The 24,750-nt window shown below is 45.3% G+C and overlaps 1 protein-coding gene and 1 long non-coding RNA gene across 3 annotated transcripts in view; one reads left to right on the forward strand and one right to left on the reverse strand.

The window, feature by feature from the left end:
* Window positions 1-13,552: 13,552 nt before the first annotated feature.
* LOC138821181 (uncharacterized) lies at window positions 13,553-23,879 on the reverse strand. Of its 2 annotated transcripts, none has more exons than XR_011370091.1 (3): window positions 23,734-23,879; window positions 18,091-18,167; window positions 13,553-16,839 (listed from the first exon to the last, which is right to left on the reverse strand). It is a non-coding gene; the product is annotated as an uncharacterized lncRNA (long non-coding RNA). The 2 variants fall into 2 exon arrangements; XR_011370090.1 differs by lacking the exon at window positions 23,734-23,879 and adding an exon at window positions 23,519-23,601.
* Window positions 23,880-24,148: 269 nt separating this feature from the next.
* Window positions 24,149-24,750, forward strand: part of Stard7 (StAR related lipid transfer domain containing 7) — a 31,172-nt gene continuing 30,570 nt past the window's right edge. Inside the window, exon 1 of the mRNA XM_070013261.1 lies at window positions 24,149-24,539. Within this exon, the coding sequence (XP_069869362.1) occupies window positions 24,241-24,539 (299 nt within the window). The 5' untranslated portion in view covers window positions 24,149-24,240. The remainder of the gene's footprint in view (window positions 24,540-24,750) is intronic.

Genomic DNA, 24,750 nt, shown 5'->3' on the forward strand with positions numbered 1-24,750 from the left:
GAGCATTGAGGACGGAGGGAGATGCTGCTTTACTGACTGTTGACAGTGTGAAAGAATGACTGGTGTTAATCAAAATGTCTGGGGAGCTGAAAGTGGAGGGCCTGAGACCTGAGATGCTGTGGTAAAAACAGTTGTCCCAGTCTCTGTCACTCCATGATAGAGGACACTGGAAGATGAGGTCAGCTGCACATTCCTAAGGACCTCACTCATGAAATGAAGGCAGAAAGGCGGCCTGGGGAGAGAGGAAATGGTTGTTGCACCCAAGGAAAAGGCAGTTCTCACCAGACCACCCCGGAATCTTCAGCTGGCATCTCATCTGCAGGTATCCACACCTACAGGGACACACAGGTTCTGAAGGGGAACAATCCCCACATATTCAAATAGCTCAGTCTTTCCTCTTCCTATGCATTTTGTGTGTGTGTGTGTGTGTGTGTGTGTGTGTGTGTGTGTGTGTGTGTGTGTGTGTGTGTGTGTGTGTGTGTGTGTGTGTGTGTGTGTGTGTGTGTGTGTGTGTGTGTGTGTGTGTGTGTGTGTAGCACTTTAATGAGGTTTATACAGTGCATGGAGAGAAAAAGGCCCTTTTTGACGGGACCCCTAGAAGTAAAGCTACTCTGTTAAGGGGAGAGGTTTGAGGAAAAAGAACTGGGGGAAAGGACAGTTTCCTCAAGAAGAATCTATTGGTCCCAGAGCTGAAGGATTTATATCCATTTGGCCAATAGGTCATAAAAGGCTTTTTCCTAAGATAGTGTACAGAGGAGGTAGAGATCCCTTAGCACAACTATGTGTCTAAGGAGATAGAGAATGATAATAGAATTTAAAAGAGACAACAATGGAGAAATGCTAAGGGGTTACGTGAGCCTCTGAGTGGGGCCTGAGAGCTGTATTGCTTATAGACAGCTCTATTTGGAAGGTTCCTGCTTGTCTCTAAAAAAGGGGTCAACTTTGTGGTGAAGTGGACCATGTAGCCTGCATGCCCTACTTCTTTCCTCCTCCCTCTTAGGGGGTCTCCCTAAGAGGGGGGTCTCTTCCCTAGATTTCCAATGCCACAACTGGTGGGAGGTTTCCTTGTGGAATAAGCTTAGAGTGGCGGATGGGATTTGTGTCCCTTAGCCTTTACAACCTGTTTGCCTTCTATAATCTAACAGAAGGGCAAGGGAAGTCTGCACAAGTGTATGTGTCCTGACAGTCAAGGAAGGCTTCCTGTAGGGTAAAACACTGCATCCTGGTTTTGAAGACCGGACAAGCTTTGGTAAGAGAATGGTGAGTCAGAGTGCACAAGCAGGAAAGGGCATGGCTTTGGGGAAAACGGCTGGTGTATTGGGCAGTGGTGATACTGAAGAGGAGTATCAACCAATTAAGTGGATGGCTCTGGGGCTTAAAATACTAAGATTATTGTCATGACACTTAAAGCTGCAAGACACAGAACTCAAGAAATAGAATTTATTGATTTTCATGCTGAAAAGATGGTCATACAGGGACTCCATGATATGGAGATATGCTTTCTCTCCATCTTTTTTGCTTTTGCTATTCAGGTCTCAAAAGTGGTAAAACATGGCTGCCAGTGGCCAAAAATTCATATTAACCTCCTTAGTTAAGGTACCAGAATGAATCTTCTTTGCCCAACTTAGATCATGGCCCTTTCTATGAACTGTGGCCAAGAACTTGGAATATCATCATGTGGCCCAGATAGAAGGTGAAGTTCTTGATTCAGAGATGGTGGGGGTATGTGAGCATAAGGATCAGACCTATACTAAACAGATGCTTTCTGGTATGCCTTTAAAACGGAGGTGAGGTGAGCAGCCTATGGTCTCCCTCTGCTTTCCTTTTTTTAAAGTCAAATTATGGGGCTTGAACTCAGGGCCTGGGCACTGTCCCTGAGCTTTTGTGCTCAAGGCTATCACTATACCACTTCAAGGCATAGCTCCATTCCCTGTCATCCTGTTATAAAGGCATGAAGTCCATTGATCAGCTATGTTTTCATGCAGTTCTAGGAATCCTGTCTGTATCAATCAGTTGATTTGTATTATCACAATTAACTGCAGATTGAACCTGTAGCCTTGCATTATTTAAGCACTCTGCCTCTGAGCTATCACAGTCTATGTGTATGCCACTTTTGACAGAGTTGGGTCTTGAAGCTTATCTACTCTGTGAGCAAAGTAAGCTCTGAGTACACACTGGTTCTGTCCCAGGATTTTCTTTTTCTTCTTTCTTACCTTTGCCTCTTTTTTCTTCTTCGATCCAGCAGCCACCAGCTTCTGACTTTACCTTTTATTTTCCCCCCATTCTGAGCTCAATGCTTTGTTTGAGTAGTGCTTGGGACTCTTGAAAAAGGTTTCACATATTCTAGTCATTTGGGGTAATCATCCACTTATCCATCTCACCTGTGTTTCCATCTGGAAGTCAGTCCAATAGGATAGGCAAGTAGTGAGCAGCAGCAGACACCAGAAGGTAGTAGGACTGATAATATGCCACCATTCCAGTGTATTTTGCATCAGTTCTACAGAACTCTGTGTGTGTGTGTGTTTTAATTACCAGGCTTCTCCAGGAGAATTGAGTATATATATACAGAGAGACTTAGTATAAGAAATTAGGGAAGTGGCGCAGTGGCTCAAGTGGTAGAGTGCTAGCCTTGAGCAAAATGACCAAGGTCAGCACCCAGGCCCTGAGTTCAAGCCCCACAACAAGCAAACAAAAAAATTAGCTCACATAATTTTGTAAGCTGATAATTTCTAGTATGTGCAGAGACAGGAAGCTGGAAAACAAGGAGAGTCAGTCTGCCAGTCTGAAGGCTGGTAGATTCAACATGTCGGAAGAGCTGATGTTTCAGTCCCAAGTTCAAAGACAACAAGGAAGCATATGTCCCAGCTCAAAAAACAGGCAAGAGGAATTCTCTGTTCAGCCTTTTTGTTCTACTCAGGCCTTCTAGTGTTGAAGGTCCATTCAAATTTGGTAGGCATTCTATTTTATTCAGCCTAGCAATTAAAATATTAATCTGATCCCAAAACTCTCACAGGAATACCTAGAATAAAGTTTGACCATCTGGGTACCCTATGGCCCATTCAAGTTGGCATATAAAATTACTAACCATCATTACACATCTTTAACACATTTGATATCTGACAAACATCTCTGGTGAATTTCCCCTTCAACCTTGGAGCTAGTTACTTCAGAAACATGTGGAGAAATTGAACCAGGCGCCGGTGGCTCATGCCTGTAATCCTAGCTACTCAGGAGGCTGAGATCTGAGGATCACCATTCAAAACCAGCCTGGGCAGAAAGTCCGTGAGACTCTTATCTCCAATAAACCACTAGAAAACTGGAAGTGGTACTGTGGCTCAAGCGGTAGAGCGCTCGCCTTGAGCTGAAGAGGGCAGGGACAGTGCCCAAGCCCAGAGTTCAAGCCCCACGACCGAACCAAAAAAAAAGATATTGAGAAATTGGAGAAGCTCCAGCTGAGCAGTCGGAATGCATTAGTCAGTTTTCCATTATCATAACAAAGTATCTGAAGCAAGGTACTTATACAGGGAAGGAAGAAGACTGATGGATGGGGTGAGTCTGCTCACAATTTATTGTATTAATAAATATGTCAAGATAACCCCCACCCTTGCATAACTAATATGCACTAAAGGAGGGGCATATTTAGCCCATGGTTTTGGAGGCTGAAAGTCCAAGATTGCACAGTTTTATTGATCCAGTCTCTAGTGAGGGTCAAGAATGCAGTCTCTCTGAAAGGCCTGAGCAATAATATAGAGTAGCAGATAGGCCCAAGCATTCCCTTTATTACTTGGTTGGAAGACTTTAAATCTGTCAGTTAAGTGTGCTGCTGATACAAATTCTATATCCATCCAATCATGACAGCACTAAACAAGAAAAAGACCCAATTCAGAGCAATGGGATTCAGTTCTTCTCAAGAGGGAAGAGGGGTACAATTAGCCCATGCATGACCATTTAATCACAACAGTCAGTTTTTCCATCACCTGGAGCATAGTAAACCAAGGGAGGATCCAGGACAGGGCCTGATGGTGGAGTTCCTCAAACTTGGAAGAAGAGTTTCTCAAAGGCTTCTGGAGAAAGCATTTAAGATGAGCCTACCTGGGTCCTGAGCAGGAGGGAAGAGATTTCAGACCAAACTCTCACATGTAGACACCAACACTGTCAGAGTGGCTTTACCATGGTTCTGTGTAGTGCCTGGCCTGCCTGGGTTGCTGTGGTTCCCCTATACCTCTAGTACTTAAAGTCCAACTTTCTTATCCTTGGTTATACACCTTCTGTATACTCTTCAGTTACAGCTTTCTTTGATTCTGCACCTGCTACACTGCAATGAGCAAGTCTGTCTTCCAGCAGCCTCTGACACTAGGGTCTTTCCAATAGTGGTGAAGGAGGCCAGGTCAAAGATACAGTTTTTGTTTGTTTTGGTTGGTCATGGGGCTTGAACTTCCGGTTTTCTGGTGGTTTTATTGGAGATAAAGAGTCTCACGGATTTTCCTGCCCAGGCTGGCTTTGAACTGCGATTCACAGATCTCAGCCTCCTGAGTAACTAAGATTACAGGTGTGAGCCACCAGTACCCAGCTCAAATATATAGTATTAATCTAAGCCAGATCAGATATGTACCAACTGTAGGGAATGGAGAGTAAGGAATTATGTTCTCCTGGTTCTGTCTGGCCAGTTTGGAAAATGGGGCATCTCCTGCCTGAATGAGGCAGGGTTGAGTGGTGCTGGGACATGGACTGGTACTTCAGTCATCTCCATCCACTGATAAAAACACAAGCTTACATGAATTGATTTTAGGTTATGAATTAAGAGGAACAAGTTTGCTCTGAGGAAGGAGATTTCACAGCCTGAGGAACAAGGAGATGAATAATAGATGAATAGAGCTTTGCACACACATTTATAAGGAAAGAAAAAGCATTTTATTGTTGATTGTTTCCTGTGGCCTGATAGAGATCAGGGATTACATCAGACTCAGTTTTTAGGGGAAAGAAAACAAAGGATAGACATCAAAGACAGCAACATTTATAGCAGGTCCATTTAACCTCTGTGGGATATGGGTACTCAGATGTAAGGTTTGAAAAATGATTTATAAAAATATAGGCATGGCTGGGAAGGTGGCTCAGTGGTAGAGTGCTTGCCTCCCATGCATGAGGCCCTAGGTTCTATTCCTCAGCACCACATGCATAGAAAAAGCTGGAAGTGGCACTGTGGCTCAAGTGGTAGAGCTGAAGAACTGAGGGACAGCGTTCAGGTCCAGAGTTCAAGCCCCACGACTGCCCCCCCCAAAAAAAATCTAGGCATAGTGGCACACACTGCTTGGGAAAGTAGGGATTCTCAGCCAGCCCAGGTAAGTTAGTAAGATCTTATCTCAAACACAAAATAATAGAATAGCTGGGGTTGTTTAAGTGGTAAAGCACTTGCCTATTGAACACAAAGTCCTGGATTTAACCTCCAGCACTGAAAATAGAATATATCTGTTGCTGCTAAGATAATAAAGAGGTACTTCCTAACTGTGAGAACCTCAGACTGGGAAACATGGTCTCTAGCCTATGATGTGGGACCCGGGGCCATGAGGAAGGGCAGGAGATGGGTTTCTGCCAAGGGGCACCAGAGAGATAAAGCTGGGAGGAGTCGCAGAGCAGAGCCCCAGCACGGTCTAGAAAGAGCCCATAGCTGAGTCCACCATCAGGGCAGAGATGCTTCACTGAGCTCCATGACAGTCTGCTTCAAGTTGGCTTTCTTGGGGATGGAGAAAAACATGTAGGGGACTGGAAATGGAGAGGAGCATGGCAGGAAGGTAATTCCAGGTGCTTGCTGATTTGACACCTTGGTCAGACAAGGTAAAGGGCTGCAAAGCAGTCTTGACAAGCACTTCACTTGACCCCACAGAGATCTGAAGCTGGGATCACATTTAGAATAGTCCTGAGCTGTGGGGCTGAGCCTTTATACTTCAGTCTCAGCTACTCACTGGAGGCTTACTATCCCCAGAGAAGGGGGTATGACTCTGGGTAGGGAAGCTCTCTTCAGTTGGGAACAATTTCTTTAGAGAGCTGCTCTGCAGCCACCAGGACTCAAGCAGTTTGGAGGTAAATTCTGCACTGAAGTTGGATGTGGGTTATAATGGCTAGTCTGATCCATTCTTCTGTGTAAGTTCTAGGAGTACCTCTTCTTAAGAGATCTGAGAAGTACATTCTCATAGTCACTATAGTTTCCAATGCCACTCAGGTCCTTGGTCTAGTACCTCATGAAGCTCAAGTGCCTTTCCTGCTCAGGAATGTTGAGTGCCTTGAGACACCATGTATCTTTCAGTATATTCCTTATTTATACTTAGACCGTTGGTGTATTTCAAGTACTTAGAATAACAAAAACAGCAAGAAGACCTATGATTGACATAGTAAAATAATAGCTGGGCTCCAGTTGCTCACATCTACAATTATGTCTGTTCATGAGGCTGAGATCTGAGGATTGTGGTTTGAAGCCAGCCTGGAAAGGAAAGTCTGTGAGACTCTTATCTTCAATTAATGATCAAAAAGCTGGAAATAAGATGGGCACTGGTAGCTCACACTATAATCCAAACTACTCAGGAGATGTGAGATCTGAGGATCTCAATTCAAAGTCAGCCCAACCAGTAAGTCTGTTGAGACTCCAACTATTCAAAGACAGAAGAACTGTGGATCAAGTGGTAAGTAGAATACTAGCCTTGAGAAAAAGAAGCTCAGGAACAGCTCCAGGCCCTGAGTTCAAGCCCTAGTACTGACACCCATCCTACTCCCCCAAAATAGTAATCTTAACTTTTCTATGTAAAAAGAGATGGGGGTAATAATTATATTGTTTCTCCCATGCTCTGGGGTTCTAGAGATACGCTGTGCTTTAACATAATCTCATTTGAGCTTTACATCGACCCATGAGCATAAATAAGTAGGACTGGCATCACAATCTGTATTTCCATAAAATACATTTACTTTCAGAAACAACAAATTTATACTTGACTGGAAAAGAAAATGTAAAATAGAGAATAGGAAAAGATCAACTAGCCAGGCGCCCCTGGCTCACGCCTGTAATCCTAGCTACTGAGGAGGCTGAGATCTGAGGATCATGGTTCAAAGCCAGCCCGGGCAGAAATGTCTATGAGACTCTTACCTCCAATAAACCACTAGAAAACCAGAAGTGGTGCTGCAGCTCAAGCGGTAGAGCGCTCGCCTTGAGCTGAAGAACGCAGGGCTAGTGTCCAAGCCCAGAGTTCAAGCCCCAAAACTGACAAAAAAAAAAGAAAAGAAAAGAAAAGAAAAAGATCAACTATATAAACTCTTGCATCTAATAATAAAAACAATAAACCAAGTTGGGTACCAGTGACTAATGTCTGTAATTCGAGCTATTTAGGAGGCTAAGATCTAAGGGATCATAGTTTGAAGCCAGATCAGGCAGAAAAGTCTGGGGGGAAAAAGCTGGGCTGGCGGAGCACTGGTGGCTCATGCTTGTAATTTTAGCTCTTATAAGGCTGAGACCTAAAGATCACAGTTCGAAGCCTGCCTGGGTAGGAAAATCCGCTAGGCTCTATCTTCAATTAATCACAGAAAAAGCCAGAAGTGGCACTGTGGCTCAAGTGGCAGAGCACTAGCCTTGAGCAAAAAGGAACCCAGGACAGCACCTAGGCCCAGAGTTCAAACCCCATGACCAGAAAAAAAGCTGGGCTGGGGGAATGGTTCAAATGGTAGAGTGCTGAACAAGTATAATACTTGACTTCTAACTTCAGTACTGGCTAAAACAAACAGGCTGGGAATGTTGGTTAGTGGTAAATTGTTTGCCTAGCATGCATGAAGCCCTGGGTTTAATTCTTCAGTACCACATACACAGAAAAATCCAGAAGTGGCGTTGTGATTCAAGTAGTAGCGTGATATCCTTGAGCAAAAAAAAAAAAAAAAAAGCAGCTCAAGGTCAGTGCCCAGGCCGAGTTCAAGCCCCAAGACTGGCAAAATAAAAACAACTCCCCCCCCCCAAAAAAAACAACCAAAAACGGTAAACCAAGAGTAATGATGTCTTCTTGGAGTGATTGCAATTTACTGCCACCATTAACCATGTGATTTCTACCATATGTCCAATCAATTTAGCTATTTGGCTTCTGCTGATCCCAGATGGATTGTAGAATATGAAGTAGATTATTATAAATGTAGTTTCATTGCTGGGACAAATCAATACTTCCTTTGGACCAATGTATGCAGTTATTGATCTGGTAAGTAACTTCTAGTAAAGACCATTAAAAGAAATTTCTTTTTGGAGCTAGCAGAGCTAGCAGTAGTCATTCATTCACTTAGGACTCTATCAACTCTTTAGTCATCTGTCATAATCTCACCTTCGGAGGTCGTGTTCTCTATCCTATAGAAACCACATTGGGTTAGTATATTGGTATCATGCTAACTGGAAGTAGCACCATCTTAAAGACATATGTGTGCGGAAGGGTGAGATGTCTAGGAGCCTAATGGTATGAGGTAAGGTGAGCTATCCCTTTCAAGGTGAAGCATAAGTTGCTATATCTGGCTCCTCCTACTAAGAAAGGAATACAGTGTCCACTGGGTTTTAGATTTTGGAGACAACATGTATCTCATTGGATTCTTCTGACTCATTTTCTAAATAGCCTAAAAGGCTGTCAGCTTTGAGTGGGGCCCAGATCAAAAGAGGTATTATTGGGCTAGGAATGTGGCTTAGTGGTAAAGTGCTTGCCTTGCATGCATGAAGCCATGGATTAAATTCCTCAGTACCACATAAACAGAAAAAGCCAGAAGTGGCTAGCCTTTAGCAAAAAGAAGCTCAGGGCCAGTGCCTAAGTCCTGAGTTCAAGCCCCCAGACTGGCAAAAAGGGGAAAAAAGAGGCATTATCAATAGTCCTGCTGGTCTGGCTAGCTACTCTGCCACTTGGCCCATGACCCAGTAAAAATGGTGATGCTTGGAGTACCAGTGGTAGACAAGATGATGTGTGCACTGCAGTTCTATTTGTTGTGACTTTTATTTCAAGTGGCTTTGGCATCTATTTGAGTATTAGACTCTCATACAAGAAGCTGAACTTGGGGCTGGGAAGGTGGCTCAGTGGTAGAGCGCTTGCCTTGCATGCCTGAGGCCCTGGGTTCATGGGTTCGATTCCTCAGCACCACATAAGCAAAAAGAAAAAAGCCAGAAGTGGCACTGTTGCTCAAATGGTAGAGCGCCTGCCTTGAGCTGAGGGACAGCGCCCAGGCCCAGAGTTCAGGCCTCAGGACCAGACCCCCCCAAAAAAACAAACAAACAAAAAAAAAACCCCAAGAAGCTGAACTTACATTTAATGCCGTTTAGTTTTCATCTTCTTCTGGTACTGCAACATAATCCATCTAGATGTCTGCACAATGCAACAACCTCCTGGTGACCATTTCCTTATGGGTCAGTTAGATGCTCCATTGACCCCTTTTCCCTGCATGGACTGTTCTGGATTTGTTGCAGTGACATCTCTTAGGGTGACTTCATGGAATTCATGCTTCTAAATCCATCAATTAAAAATGTCATTGGGGGGCTGGGAAGGGGGCTCAGTGGTAGAGCGCTTGCCTTGCATGCCTGAGGCCCTGGGTTTGATTCCTCAGTACCACATAAGCAAAAAGAAAAAAGCCAGAAGTAGTGCTGTGGCTCAAGTGGTAGAGTGCTAGCCTTGAGCTGAAGAGCTGAGGGACAGTGCCCAGGCCCAGAGTTCAGGCCCCACGACCGGCCCCCCCCCCAAAAAAAAATTTCATTGGGCTAAGTGCCAGTGATTCACACCTGTAATCCTAGCTTCTCAGGAAGCCATGATCTGAGGATTGAGGTTCAAAGCCAGCCTGGACAGGAAAGTCCATGAGACTCTTTTATCTCCAATTAACCACCAGAAAACCAGACATGGTTCTGTGGCTTAAAGTAGGATGGCACTAGCTTTGATCTCTCTTCCCACTGGTCCTGCAAGACATTCTGCCCACTTTTCCCAGATTTCTCTGTATAATATATTCCCCTACCCCTCTTTTTCTTTTCTAGTACTAGGACTTAAAACTCAGCTTTGCACTTGCTCAAGCTGGCTTGCTCTGTTGGTGCTCTTTCACTTGAGCCACACCACTTGTCCTTTTTTTCCTGGTTATTTGGAGATGGAATTTTGAGAACTTTCCTTCTTGGGCTGGCTTTAGTCCTTCAAAATCTCAGCCTTCTGAGGGCTAGGAAGGTGGCTCAGTGGTAAATGCTTGCCTTGCATGCATGAGGTCCTGGGTTTAATTCCTCAGTACCAAATAAGCAGAAAAAGCTGGAAGTGGCGCTGTGGCTCAAGTGGTAGAGCTCTAGCCTTGAGCTGAAGAGCTGAGGGACAGAGCCCATGTCCAGAGTTCAGGCCCCAGGACCAACAACAACAACAACACAAAACAACAAAAACCTCAGCCTTCTGAATAGCTAGGATTATAGGTGTGTAGATTATAGGTGTGAGCCACTGGCACCTTGTGCAGTGCTTCTCACTGTGTGTGTATCTGTGTGGGTTGCAGCCTGTGTCTCACTTGACTTACACCCAAAACCTAACTCTTCTTAAGCCATGAGTCTCCCTCCTAGTGTCGTTATCAGGGTAGGAATCTGCTGAACATAGGGTATCGGCAGTATAAACAAACTTCATGTAGGAGGGATAGGCGGCACGGAGTTCAGGACCCATGACCAACAAAAAAGAAAGAAATATGGAAGCCCGAGGCCTGTCTGTGACATTGGAACTGTTCTCTGTAATGACATAAATGACTGCCTAAACCCTGAGATTCCCTTTGGAGTGTGCTGCCCTGTCTTCTCAGCTGACTTCACCACTAACAGTGGTTGTGATTTATTTCTTGTTCAACATAAATTACTTGCAGTCACAGCAAATACCCTCACATGAATGATGGTCACTTCTGCAAAGCAGAGTGGCTGGTTATCCATGAGATTCCAGCAGCCAGAGCAGAAAGGAAAGGCTATTTCTCCTTTGCAGGTTAAAACTCATTGAGCCTGGGACACTGAAGGATGTTAGCATGCCCTCCATCTCAGGTCCTCAGCCTCTCCACCAAAACAAGTCCATCTGGCCAGACCTGACTGCAGCTGGCCTTCAGTCCTGGCCATTCCTCGCAGAGCTAGGTTTTACCCCTTACCCTTAGCTACAGCAGGGAACACTGCCTAACTGTACCTTTACAATCAGAAAACTCCACCCCAGCTATGTGCCATCTTTATTGTTCAGCTGCGCTTGCATGCAGAAAATCTTCCTTACTTCCCACCCTTTGCCCCTGACTATAAATTTGGCCCTGAACAAAGGACAGATGCCATTTTCTCCCTCCCCCATGGGAGGGGTGGCCTTATCAGTCTCAGCTGGCAATAACTTGTTTCTCCTGTTTAAAAAAAAAAAAAAAAAAGGAGGAGGAAGTGCCGCTGTAGCTCAAGTGGTAGAGCGCTTGCCTTGAGCTGAAGAGCTGAGGAACAGCACTCAGGCCCAGAGTTCAAGCCCCACGACCGACAAAAAAAAAGGGCTGAGAAGGTGGCTCAGTGGTAGAGTGCTTGCCTCGCATGCATGAGGCCCTGGATTCGATTCCTCAGTACCACATTCACAGAAAAAGCTGGAAGTGGCACTGTGGCTCAAGTGGTAGAGCGCTAGCTTTGAGCTGAAGAGCTGAGGGACAGCGCCCAGGCCCAGAAGTCAAACCGCGTGACCAACAACAACAACAAAAAAAACACGTCCTGAGGACAATGCTAAAGGAAATCCTCCCAGTGAGCAGACCTTTCTACCACAAATCTGTATGTTCATTTGCCAAAGAGAGATAGCCAGAGCTGCAGATCACAAACGTAAAAAGGGTAAAGGAGTCACTATTTTCCACTTAAAACTAGGAACAAGGTAAGAGGGTCTGTTCTAATTATTGTCAGTCGAGGGGGCTTAACTCGGCCTGGGCAGTCCCTCAGCTCTTTAGCTCAAGGCCAGTGCTCTACCACGAGCCACAGCACAACTTCTGGCTTTTTTTGCTTATGTGGTGCTGAGGAATTGAATCCAAGGCCTCATGCAAGGCAAGCACTCTACTGCTGAGCCATCTTCCCAGCCCCTGTTCTCATCATTTCTATCCAACATTGTATTGGAGGTTCTAGTAAGCAAAATACAGTAAAGAAAGAAGTACAGTTTGGAAAAGAGGAAGTGAAACTGTATTTACACAAAACATAACTGTGTACATAACAAATTACAAAGAATATATGAAGCTGGGCATTGGTGGCTCACACATGTAATCCTCACTACTCAGGAAGCTGAGATCTGAGGATCACGGTTCAAAGCCAGCCCAGGCAGGAAAGTCTGAAAATCTCATCTCCAGTTAACCTCCAGAAAACTGGAAATGGTGCTGTGGCTCAAAGTGGTAGAGTGCTCACCTTGAGCTGAAGAGCTGAGGGACAGCGCCCAGGCTCAAAGTTCAAGCCTCACAACTGACAAAAAAAAAAAAGAAAAAAGAAAAAAGAATATATGAGTCAGGCTCCAGTGGCTCATTTCTATAATCCTAGCTACTAAGGAGGCTGAGATCTGAGGATCCCAGTTTGAAGTCAGCTTGGGCAGGAAAAGTTTGTGAGACTCTTATCTCCAATTAACCACCGGAAAACTGAAGTGGTGTCATGGCTCAAAGTGGTAGAGCACTAGTCTTGAGAAGAGAGCTCAAGTGCCTAGGAGAAGCTGTTGTTTCCATGAGTCTGAAACCTGGTGGTAGGTCCAGGGCCCTTGCTGGTCATTAGTGCTATCAGACAGTTTTGGAAGGTAGAACTTGTCACTTACCTCTGCACTTATCAGATTGCCAATAGTTTTAGAAATAATGGACCTACTTCACTTCTACCTCTCAAATCTGGTATAAGATTCTTTTTAAGTCTAACTAGACTTATACTAGTACTGGGTAGTACTCAGTTGACCACAATATAACACAACATATAAACACACAATTAAAAACATTCTTTCATTATTTACTACTTATTTATGTAAATATTTTCTTATGATAGTCTAATTAAAAAAGTTTTGGTTAGCCGGGCGCTGGTGGCTCATGCCTGTAGTCCTAGCTACTCAGGAGGCTGAGATCTGAGGATCACGGTTCAAAGCTAGCCTGGGCAGGAAAATCCATGAGACTCTGAAATCTGATAAACCACTAGAAAACTGGAAGTGGCACTGTGGCTCAAGCATTAGAGCTCTTGCCTTGAGCTGAAGAGCAGAGGGATAGCGCACAAACCCAGAGTTCAAGCCCCACGACTGACAAAAAAAAAAAAAGTTTTGGTGACTATATATATATATATATTTAATCTGGCTACATGTGATGTTTTTCAACCAATAATACTAATTTGAAAGAATTATTAGTTCTATTTCATTATGAAAAGTGTCCAATAAATTTTATGCTTGATAAGTACTTGAAACTGGGTGCCAGTGGCTTACATCTTTAATTCTAGCTACTTGGAGGCTGAAATTTGAGGATCTCAGTTCAAAGCTAGTTTAGGCAGACATCTCTAGTTAAGCAGCAGCAAAGTGGCAGGCTGTAGACTTGGCTCAAGTAGATGCTAGCTATAAACAAGAAAGATGTATGAGAACAAGACGTCATGAATTCAAGCCCCAATACTGGTACAAAACACAAAATAATTATTCTTGGTCTTGGGAGAATAGCTCATAGTTAAGCATCTGCTTATCATGTAAGAAGCTCTGAGTTTAATTCTTCATAATTCTTCATACCGGGCTCTTGCATGGATTTTTTTGTTCACTGCTGGCACTCTACCACTTAAGCCAGAGCTCCACCTCTAGCTTTGTGCTGGTTAACTGGAGGTAAGAGTCTCCAGGATTTGTCTGACTGAGCTGGTTCCAAAACTTGACTCTCAAATCTCAGTCTCCTGAGTAGCTAGGATTATAGGTGTCAGCTACCAGCAACTGCTAACATTTTTAAAATGTAAATGTATCTCATTAGATTAAAATTCTGTGGGAAAAGTTGATAAAGGGAAAAAGCAACAAAGTAAAGCTTACAATTCTTGAAAAACTTTACAGTGTGTTAATGAGTGGTGCAGTTCTGTATTCCTAACAGTGCTGAAGCAAAAATAAGAAATTGAGGCTGTTAGCCCGATCTCCTCCATTTCAGGGTACACTCTGTTGTCTTAGGCCTTGAAGTAAAGCATGGTCCTTTCCCCAAATTAGCTGCTGTAGGGCCTTTCGAAGCAGGCAGCTGCAACCAATAACGGCAGCTCACCACTTTGAAGCAGTATTCTGTTTGGGCAGCTACAACTGTAAATGGTAACAGATCCCCCTGAAGTAATGTCCTGCTTGTGCAGCTGCAACCATAAATCTAGCCGGGCCACAATGGAGCCCCTCACTTTAATGTCTGTCTCACCCCAAGCCCTATGTAACGGTGCTTGTAGTTTCCCCTAGCTGCTACTCTCAGCTAGAGAGGTAGCCTGTGAGGTTACTGACATTAAATTCCTTTTCCTTTGTATGTGACCATGTCCAAGTGATTTTCTTAGGGAAGCTTTCCAGAGGTTAACCTGGGATACAAAGTGTGACCTGTCTCAGAAAAAAAAAAAAGTCTGGGGTTTTAAAAAGAATAATGATCGTTACTAAACTATGATATACAGATCCCACTGGATGTTTGAAAGTGACCTAACATTTTTAGTTTAAAAATAATATATCACGCCTGTAGGAAACTGGCATGCAGTCTTCAGGTAGAAAAAGGTTTATTCTGAACTGCCAGGCCCACCACAAGTGGTGAAGGTGCACAGGGGAGGGGTCGACACCTGGTGGGATTGGGGTTAATGAAGGGAGAGGGCAGAGAAGATGTAGACAAGACCTCAGATTCTGGGAACTTTCCATGGTTTGAAGAAGGCCTGATTGGGTGGTCCAGGATGTGACCTAAGAGAAAGGGGAGGTAACTGCCCCCAATATGTTGGTCACCTGGGTAATGCAGGTGTTGGGGTGGGGCTTCTAGGGAAGACACATGCCCTCCTGCATGGAAAACAAAGGGTAAAGGGAAGTCTATGTGCAGACTTGCAGGAAGAAAAACAACCCTTTCCCCAGCCATTTAGGAGGTTAAGATCTGAGGATCGCTGTTGGAAGCCAGCCTGGGCAAATATTCAGTTAAAACCACCAAGATATAAATTAAAAAAGTAGTTAAGCATCCCTCCCACCACATGCACTTCTGAATGTTAAATTACAAGACTAGGAGTTGTAGTAGGAAGAGCCCTACTCAGGCAGGCAAGCCCACCTAGTCGTCTGCAGTGACAGAGCCCACCGCAATAAAGTTGTTAATAAAAGCAACTTTATTGAGAAGGTTCCTACACTGACCAGCCAGGGCCACAGCACAGGCTAGGGAGCTGATACTGCGACCCCGAGTGGCTCACATACAATGAAGGGGGGGTTAAGTTGTTAAGGGGAGGGGGACCTAGAGGCATTCTTTCCATTCCAAGAACTGGGCTGGTTGGTGCCAAGGTCGAGTTAACCTTGTTTAGAGGGTTTTTTGTTAAAATCCCTAAAACAAAGGCAAAGCCTGGAAAGAAGCTTCACTTCCACCTTTGACTTGCTCCTGAGTCGAACATTGACTCAGTTTTTCCATTGGGATGGAATCATATTGAGTTCTCATTGCCATTAATTTTACAGCTCCAATCCTCTTGTGTGAATAACATTAATGCATTAATTACACAAGGGCCGATTAATAGCATCAGGAGAATAAGAATCAAGGTGGGCAGCAATAGCTGAAATCAGGGTCATCATCCATGGAGATGAACAGTTAATGTCAGAAGCACGAGGAGAACTACACCAGCCAGGGAAGTTATTAGGGTTGTCGCCCATGGGGACCATGAGAAGAGAGGCTGATAACATGACTCAGTCCCTCAGACTCTTCTAACCGAGGCCAAACTTTCCCTAATACAAAGGCTACCTTGCTTCATGAGAAGAAGTCCAGTCCCCGGCGATTTCAGAGAACTACCTCTGCCAATGAGTCTACCTGGAGGCTCTAACTGAACCAGCATCTAGATTGCAGTAGGCATATAGGTAAGACAAAGAATATTCCACATCAGTACACCAATCCTGACTTCATGTATAGCACAAGCACAGGTAACTTATATCAGCTGTACTCGTAAGCTCCAATTTCAAGACATACTCATACCATTTGCTACAATACTTTCTGAGGTTTGTCTTCTTTCCTTTTTTCAAACATTTAAAGACAATCCTTACTTTTCAAATCCTTTCTTATCCAGAGGATACCAATTTTTCCTCAATTCCTTTCCCAAGGCTCTCTTTACCACCCTCCTCCTGTTTTCAGTGTCTTGAGCTTCTTTGTGGCTAGAGTTTAAAACGGCCCAATTTGCCTTTGGTGGCTTGCAGAACCTTTATCTTAGAACAGCCTTAAGGCACCACTGTGATGCAGAAGCTTGCTAGATTTTAAGGCTAAGAGTAGGGCTGGGTCTCATTTACTACCTCCATTGATAACACACTCAGGTTATTACCATACCAGAGCCAAACTAGGCTGTGACTATAGAGTGGATTTCCAGTCACTATGCACTGAAGTGCCTAAGGCAAGCAAGCCAGTGATATCCTTGTCCCCAATATCCACTGTGGGAAGAGAGGGTTTCTGGATATCACCCAAAAGAATGTCCCACAAGATCTTAGATTTAGCAGCTTTCAACCAAAAAGCAGACTCAGGTGATAGAATCAGGCAGGAGTTCCTCCAGGTGACTGTCAGGCCGTCGTTGAACTTTACCCATTAGGGTGTGCAGCAGCAGCAGCAGCAGCAGCAGCAGCAGCAGCAGCAGCAGCAGCAGCAGGGTCTCTCAGTGGCTCTAATGGACTGTCACACCTCGTGCTGGGCTGCAAATTTCTATACAGACTGGTTAAGGATGCAAGTAATACATAGGCTTGGCAGGCTGTGACCCCATTGGTTTTTAAGAACATTTAGACAATAGCCCAGGACAATTTACCAAAATGACAACTTTTTTACTAACCAGATATTTTTGTAAATAGACACAGAAGGCTTAGTCTTGTAACCATCTCTGACAGATGCAGTCTCCACACTTGCACACCTACAACTGTTAACACTATTCTTTATGCCTTTTTCTCAAAAAAATAATTATTTTATCTATTTTACCTCATTTTTCCAAAACTGACTCTGGACTCTTGATCTTAAAAGGGGATTGATGGGTGAAGGTCCATCTTCTGTAACTTCTTCAAGCTGACTTCAGGGGCGTTGATCCTACCTAGCCAGGAACCTATAATCTTAGCCTATTTTACAAAAAGGCTATCAAAGTTAGATGTCATTAAGAACAATATTTTGACAACTGCACAGACCTTTTCTCCAGCTACAGCAGTGTAGCTTGTTTAGCACTCTGGTTTGCAAAAGCATCTTTCTGGATGGCTTAGGAATGTGATCTCTAGTGACCCTAACTGTGCAGGCCTTCAGACAGATATCAATAGAAACACACTCTCAGGTTTACAAACTTTTTCCTGAGCAGATGAATTTCATGTTGCTGGTGTCAGCTCAAAAGTTACTGCCAATTAGAGCTTTTGGCACATAAAGGGGTTAAGATTTAAACTATCCCCCACATTTTATAACATTAGCTTTTTACTAGTACCACAGAGGATGGCAAGTTCCTGTCCCTTACAAGGTAGATAGTCATGGACATTAGGCATGCTTACAAACTATCTTCCCATGACCTCCTGGCTTTGACCAATTTTTTTAGGGCCAGGATCTGACATTATTTCTGCCATCCAAGCAGTGGCTTACTGCCTCTAGATGCTCCACCATTGCTTTTGTCCCAGGAGTGTCTTCTCCACACTGGGATAAATGCCTCATTGGCATTTCCCTTAGCTGGTCACTGGACTTGAACTCGGGGCCTGAGTGTTGTCCCTCAGCTCTCCGGCTCAGGGCTAGTACTATGCCACTTTGAGTCCTAAAGCAACTTTGTTTGCTCTTTCAGCACCCTGCTGGCTGAGTAGAGGTGACAGTCTCACAGGGACCTTTTTCTGCCAGGGCTGGCTTCGAACCAGTATAAGATCAATGAAGTCTTATAAAAGGCCACTTTACTCCAATTAAAAGCAACAAGGTGGTCAACATAGAGGTAGCTTTTAAGCATGCTCTTACCTGGGACTTAAGAGCCAAAGTTACATCTGACAAACTTGTAAGAATCCTCTGTGCTTTGCTCTGGGCTTTGCTGGAAACTATTAAAAAAAAAAAAAAACGTATAAGAGCAAACTAGAATAGCAATTATTTTGGTAATCCTAATTTTTCCTTTCTGTACTTTGAGGCAAATGTTAAGAACAATTTTACATTTAAACTTTATATCCAAAAATCCATTCCTATTTTTTAAAGCCTCTTATTAATCTTTAATATTTCATACTTTAGTTTTCATTTGGGTTAAAAAAAAATCTCTTAAAATCTTGAGGCCAAGTGTCGCTCATTGTCTCTTGGCTGCTTGTTTTAAAAACATACACATTAAAAACCTTTAAACTCGCCGGGCGCTGGTGGCTCATGCCTGTAATCCTAGCTACTCAGGAGGCTGAGATCTGAGGATCTCGGTTCAAAGCCAGCCAGGGCAGGAGAGACCGTGAGACTCCTATCTCCAATAAACCACCAGAAAACCGGAAGTGGCGCTGTAGCTCAAGTGGTAGAGCGCTCGCCTTGAGCTGAAGAGCTGAGGGACAGCGCCCAGGCCCAGAGTTCAAGCCCCACGACCGACAAAAAAAAAAAAAAAAAAAACCTTTAAACTCAAATGACAATTTTTCCTTAATGCAAAAATAACAATCACCATAACTGTACCAAAAAGCTAGACTTAGCATCTTTATCACTTTTAAAAACATCCTAATTGTAAATCACTAAAAGCAAGTCACATTATACAAATAAACTTTTTAACCCTCTTAAGGTCTTCTTAATTATAATGTTAACACATCCAAGGGTAAGTTTTAGCAATACTAATCAGATCATCACATCACTCATTTTAACCATCATGTTTCCAGTGTCTATCTGCAGGGAAAAGAGAACAAAGATGGGCCACTTGGCCCCTCCTATGGAATGGGCACGCACCCAATCTGACTCTTTAGGGTTAGATGAACTGCATTTGTGCCTGCTTGCCCTCTTTCACCATGCGTGGACTCCTCCCAGGGCCTGTCCCACCATGCATGACCAGCTGAACTGTACTTCTGCCTGTTCACCGCTCACCCCTAAAGATAAGTCTTCTGTTGGCTTCTAAGTTTTTCCCTTTTCTTTTCTCTTGATTCTTGAATACACAGTTTTAAACAAACAAAACAGGTATTGTCTTTGACAGTGTTAAACTAACCTTTACATTTAAATTTCTAATATTTATCCCCAAATTTTAGCCTAGGGAACTAAATCCCAAACAGCCAATGCATTTTTGTTAAGACAGATAACATGATTATGGTGTAAACAAAATACTAGATTTTCTCATTTTCAAGTTAAAGAATCCTTAAAAAGCCATTTAAAACAATGTGAAGATTCTTTAAAATTTTTAGTAATGTCCAAACCTCCTAACCTTTTGAATTTTAAACTTAAATTCACCCAATTGTTACAGCATGCTGACAATTTTTATCTTGAACATGTTCACACTCATACAAAACACTTACACAGATCTTAAAAGTGTGCAAAAATAAAAAATCAGTTGTATGTACATTTTTTTTGGGGGGGGGTCCAGTCGTGGGGCCTGAACTCTGGGCCTGGGCGCTGTCCCTCAGCTCTTCAGCTCAAGGCTAGTGCTCTACCACTTGAGCCACAGCTCCACTTCCGGCTTTTTTCTTTCTGCTTATGTGGTGCTGAGGAATCGAACCCAGGGCCTCATGCATGCAAGGCAAGTGCTCTACCACTGAGCCACCTTCCCAGCCCTGTATGTACATTTTTTAAACAAAAATTAAGACAATAAATTCAGCCTGAGGCTTGAAGGGGCCCAAACTAGTCCAGCAACCTTCCATGCCTCACATGGAGGGGGCCATAGCAGGTGGTGACCAAGCCTAGCTGGAGGCTGTAACATTTATTCCCCCAGTGATGTTCAAATAAACAAAACACAAATAAACACAAAAACGAAGGATCCACATTTAAAACTGGTACCAATTCTAAAACAGGACAAGACAAGAACCGAAGGCTGAGTTGGGGACTAATGGGACCCAGTTTATCCCTACTGGAACTCTGTGCTGCTCCCACTCAGCAAGCTGAATCCAGAGTCTGCTGAATTAGCCTGCCATGATCACCCAGAACTTCCCTACCTCTGCAAACATAGAACAGAAAACACACTAAAGTAAACAAGACAGACAAGTGACCACAAAGACAAAAATCAGTTCTCAGTGAATGGGGCGACATCTCACCACCATTCACTTACCAGAGGACTCAAACCCCTCCCCCCCGCCCCCAACCTCTGGATTTTTCTTTTAGATTCCTGCAAACGTTGACCCAGGGGCCTTTCAAGGCAGAGAATTCCCAGTCATGTTGGGGCAAGGGAAAAAAATTCCTAGTGGCCATCCCCTCAGACTGACAGGTTCTCCACCATGCTCAGACCCTCTGAGCCAAGGCCTGAGGCTGAGATCTAACTGGGGCCACTTGCAGTGGCAGTTTACAAAAGCAGAACAAGCAGTTTTTGTTTCTGTTTTTAAACGAACTAGGACAAGGTCTAGGGGTATCCCAGGACTCACTTTGCCCCATATTTTTCCTGTAAACTAAATCCAATTACAAACATGGCAAGCAAAAGCAAAAGCACAATGAGACATGACAGACACAATTATACACAGAACGAGGAGGGATCCCTAAACCAAAAGCTACTTTTTTCTCAACTTATTTTCTCCACAAGCAAGCCCCCGTCCAACCCCGTGGAATTGAGGGGTCTAGGTGTCCCTGGACTTCCTCGGCCTGGACTCTGCTGCATCCAGCTTCACCCTACTTTTGGCCTTACTCTGGCGCCTTCTCTACCTAGGTCGACCGTGCTTACCTTGAGGCTTTTCTGGGAACTTCTCTCCAACAGCCAAGTACCCACACACTGTCCTCTCAGCTGGAGATCCCAGTCCCCCTCAGGTTGGAGCGGTAAGAGCTCTATCCCGGATGAGCCCCCATTAAATGTAGTAGGAAGACCCCTACTCAGGCAGGCAAGCCCACTTAGTCGTCTGGAGTGACAGAGCCCACCGCAACAAAGTTGTTAATAAAGAAGCAACTTTATTGAGAAGGTTCCTACACTGACCAGCCAGGGCCGCAGCACAGGCTCGGGAGCTGCGACCCCGAGTGGCCCACATACTTAGGTTTATTAAAGGCAAAATTCACAAGGTCAAGCCTGGTCATGCAGGTGATCAATGACACTGTCACACACCCTAAAGATTGCACAGTCATACTAGACCACACGCAGGTGGCCAATGAGGTTACACTTTGTCACATAATGGCTGTTTAAACCAGCCTATCACTTTTGATTTAAATGACTCACGAATTCAACGGTAAGGTGGAGCTTACAGTAAGCATACACAAAGGAGTTTAGTGGAGTTTAACATAAGCACGTGAAAAAGGTGGAGTTTATTGGCTGTTTAAAAAGGCGGAGTTTACTGGCTGTTTAATTGGTCAGTCCTTAACAGAACAATGAAAGTGGGTTAAGTTGTTAAGGGGAGGGGGACCTAGAAGCATTCTTTCCATTCCAAGAACTGGGCTGGTTGGTGCCAAGGTTGAGTTAACCTGGTTTAGAGGTTTTTTTTGTTTTTGTTAAAATCCCTAAAACAAAGGCAAAGCCTGGAAAGAAGCTGTACCTGCTGGAGTCTCCTCTCAGGGCCTACTTCAGGAGTCATATCAAAATCTGCCTTCTTCTTTGAAATAATAAAAATTGGAGAACTTTTCAAGGACGAGTAAAAGCAGAAAGAAAAGAATATCTGGCAAAAGGCAATTCTAGATATTATCACTCATCTTACCTATGGAGTTGCCAGGTCATGGGAACTTTCCCAGCTCAAAAGGTACAAAGGTTACAGATAGGAGCTGCCATTTTGAGTCTTTAATTGCACAGGGAGCAGGAAATGTTTCTTTCTCCCTGCCGTAACTCTGTTATACTAAAATAAATAAATAAATCCTTGCTAAAACTTTCTCCTCCTGAGACTTTCCTTTTGTGAGACACTGAAATGTTTTTCATGAGTGGATCTCAAGGGCCTGTTGAAACACACGGCCTGGGAGCTGTCCCTGAGCCACCAGAACTTTATCATTTGTGCCACAGCTTCACTTTTGGCCTTTTGGGGTGAGGACGGTAGTTTATTGGCCATAGTTTCATGGATTCCTGCCCGGGCTGGCTTTGAACCCTAATCCTCAGATCTCAGCCTCCTGAGCAGCTAGAATTACAGGCATGAGGCGCCCATGCCCGGATCTATCCGCCGTTTTTAAGTTGGTGCCATTAAAGACTGCTCTACAGAAGTGTGCCCAACTACACATGGGATGCTAAGTCTCTCCAATATGAATATGCATAAATCTCCTCCAATAAAGTTCTTTTGCTTTCTATGTTTGTAGAGACTCTGCTTTGGGAGTCCTTTCTTTTTTTTTTTTTTTTGTCGTCGTGGGGCTTGAGCTCTGGGCCTGGGCGCTGTCCCTCAGCTCTTCAGCTCAAGGTTCTACCACTTGAGCCACAGCGCCACTTCTGGTGTTCCAGTGGTTTATTGGAGATCAGAGTCTCAGGGACTTTCCTGCCCGGGCTGGCTTTGAACCGCGATCCTCAGATCTCAGCCTCCTCAGTAGCTAGGATTACAGGCGTGAGCCACCGGCGCCGGCTTTTTTTTTTTTTTTTTTTTTTTCTTTGCCTGTCCTAGGGCTGAGCTCAGGGTCTGGGCACTGTCCCTGAGCTTCTTTTGCCCAAAGCTAGCATTCTACCACTTGAGCCACAGAGCTACTTCCTGCTTTTTCTATGGTACTGAAGAATTGAATACCGGGCTTCATGCATGCTAGACAAGCACTCTGCCATGAAGCCCCATTCCTAGCCCTTTGGGAGTTATTTCTACGCTCTCCTTACCTATAAGTCAAACCAGCCTTCAGTCTCCCATCTAGTCGTGTTTAGTAATTTCAGACTCACCCGGGGGCAAACCCATTGTTCGGTTACAATCCTTTCTGTTTTGTCAGTAAAACCCTTTAAGTACAAGCTTTAAAAAAGAGGGTAATGAAACAATTTCGTGTAAGGGTTTCCTATTGGATATCCAGCAATTTCGTCTTTATGAGGTTGGATACAGAGTAATAACTTACTATCACTTGAAACCACTTAGCTAGGTTGTTCACAGGGATGAGGCCAGCTGGTTTGGGAAACCTGTGCACGTTCTTTTGAGTGAAAAGGAGTGGGACTGATATTGCATTTTCAGATTGGTACAGGCCACCTGCCCACGCGGATTTCCCTGTAGGTGTCCTGGGCTCTCAGGATGCGAACCCACCCTTCTAGGATGGCCTCAGTGCTTTACCTCCGAGGGTACTGGAAGGCCCAGCAGGGAGGTGGAGGAAGATTCGCACAGCAGGCCTGGCGGGGCCAGGGCTAGGTACCAATTCCCCAGTGTCATCTCCATCACCCCCTCACCTAGCCAGCCGCGCGAAGACCCTGCTTCGATAATAGAGAACAGGGAGGGGACTCCGGCCTCTAAGCACAAGTAGACACCGCTCATGATTCTCACAGCACTTCGCTGCGCCTCTCCGCGGGGCGGCGTCTGGGCGGCCCGAAATGGCGGTGGCGCCGGGGTCCCACGGTCACACTCCGAGGCGCCCTTGACTAGCCTTCACCGCCGTGTCACCTACCTTGCTACTAGGTGAGCCGGCGCAGGCGCATAAGGGCGGGAGTGAGCGGTGACGAGCACTTGGCGCCACCAATGAGAGCCGGAGTATTCCAGCCGCGCCCAATCAGAGCCTGGGCGGCGAAGACTGGGGTAGGCTGCGGACGGGCGGCGCGAGTGGCGGACGCGGAACGCTCAAGACCTTGCCTGCTGCCGGCCCGAGCTGCCCGTCCGGCTGTCCCCGCGTGCTCCGCAGCACGGTTCTCGGGCCCTGCTGGACACGCGGAGGGGCAGCCGAGCTGAACCCAGGAGCGCCTGGTGCAGCGGCTCTCTCGCCAAGAGGGGACTGACTTCATCAGCCGTTGCTGCAGAGACATGAGGGGCGGCTCCTGGCTTCGGGACCGTGAGACGGACTCGTGGAGAGCCATCTAGGCGCAGACTCCACCGACGGCGGCCCGCGCCCCGCCGGGGTCCGCGGAGGGCTCGCGGGAGGGCTCAGGAGGCCTGCGGCGGGCGGGCGCGTGGACACAGCATGTTCCCGCGGAGGCCTCCGGCCGCCCTGGCCGCCTGGCTGGCGGGGACGCGGGGCGGGGGCCTGCTCGCTCTCTTGGCCAATCAGTGCCGCTTCGTGACGGGCTTGCGCGTGCGGCGCGCGCACCAGATCGCCCAGCTCTACGGCCGCCTGTATTCCGAGAGCTCGCGCTGCGTCCTGCTCGGACGCCTGTGGCGCCGGCTGCGTGGACGCCCTGGCCATGCCTCTGCCTTGATGGCGGCGCTTGCTGGTGTCTTCGTGTGGGATGAGGAGAGGATCCAGGAGGAGGAGTTGCAGAGGTAAGCACTGCGGCATGGGGTGGGGTCCAGCCAGGGTGGGGATCTCGTGTGAGCCGTGGGGCCTGCCCTGTGGCCCTTTAAGTGTTAATGCAGTAGATGGAAACTGTTTTTAGCAGTCCAGGGGAGGTGTGTTCATTAGAATTTTTTTTTTCTGGTTTGATGTAACTGCTTGTGAAGTAGTCTGGCAGCGTGGGGAGACTTCGACTGTGTA

The sequence above is a fragment of the Dipodomys merriami genome, unplaced genomic scaffold, assembly GCF_024711535.1.
Source record: "Dipodomys merriami isolate MVZ:Mamm:240054 unplaced genomic scaffold, mDipMer1.0.p SCAF_90, whole genome shotgun sequence".
NCBI lineage: Eukaryota > Metazoa > Chordata > Mammalia > Rodentia > Heteromyidae > Dipodomys > Dipodomys merriami.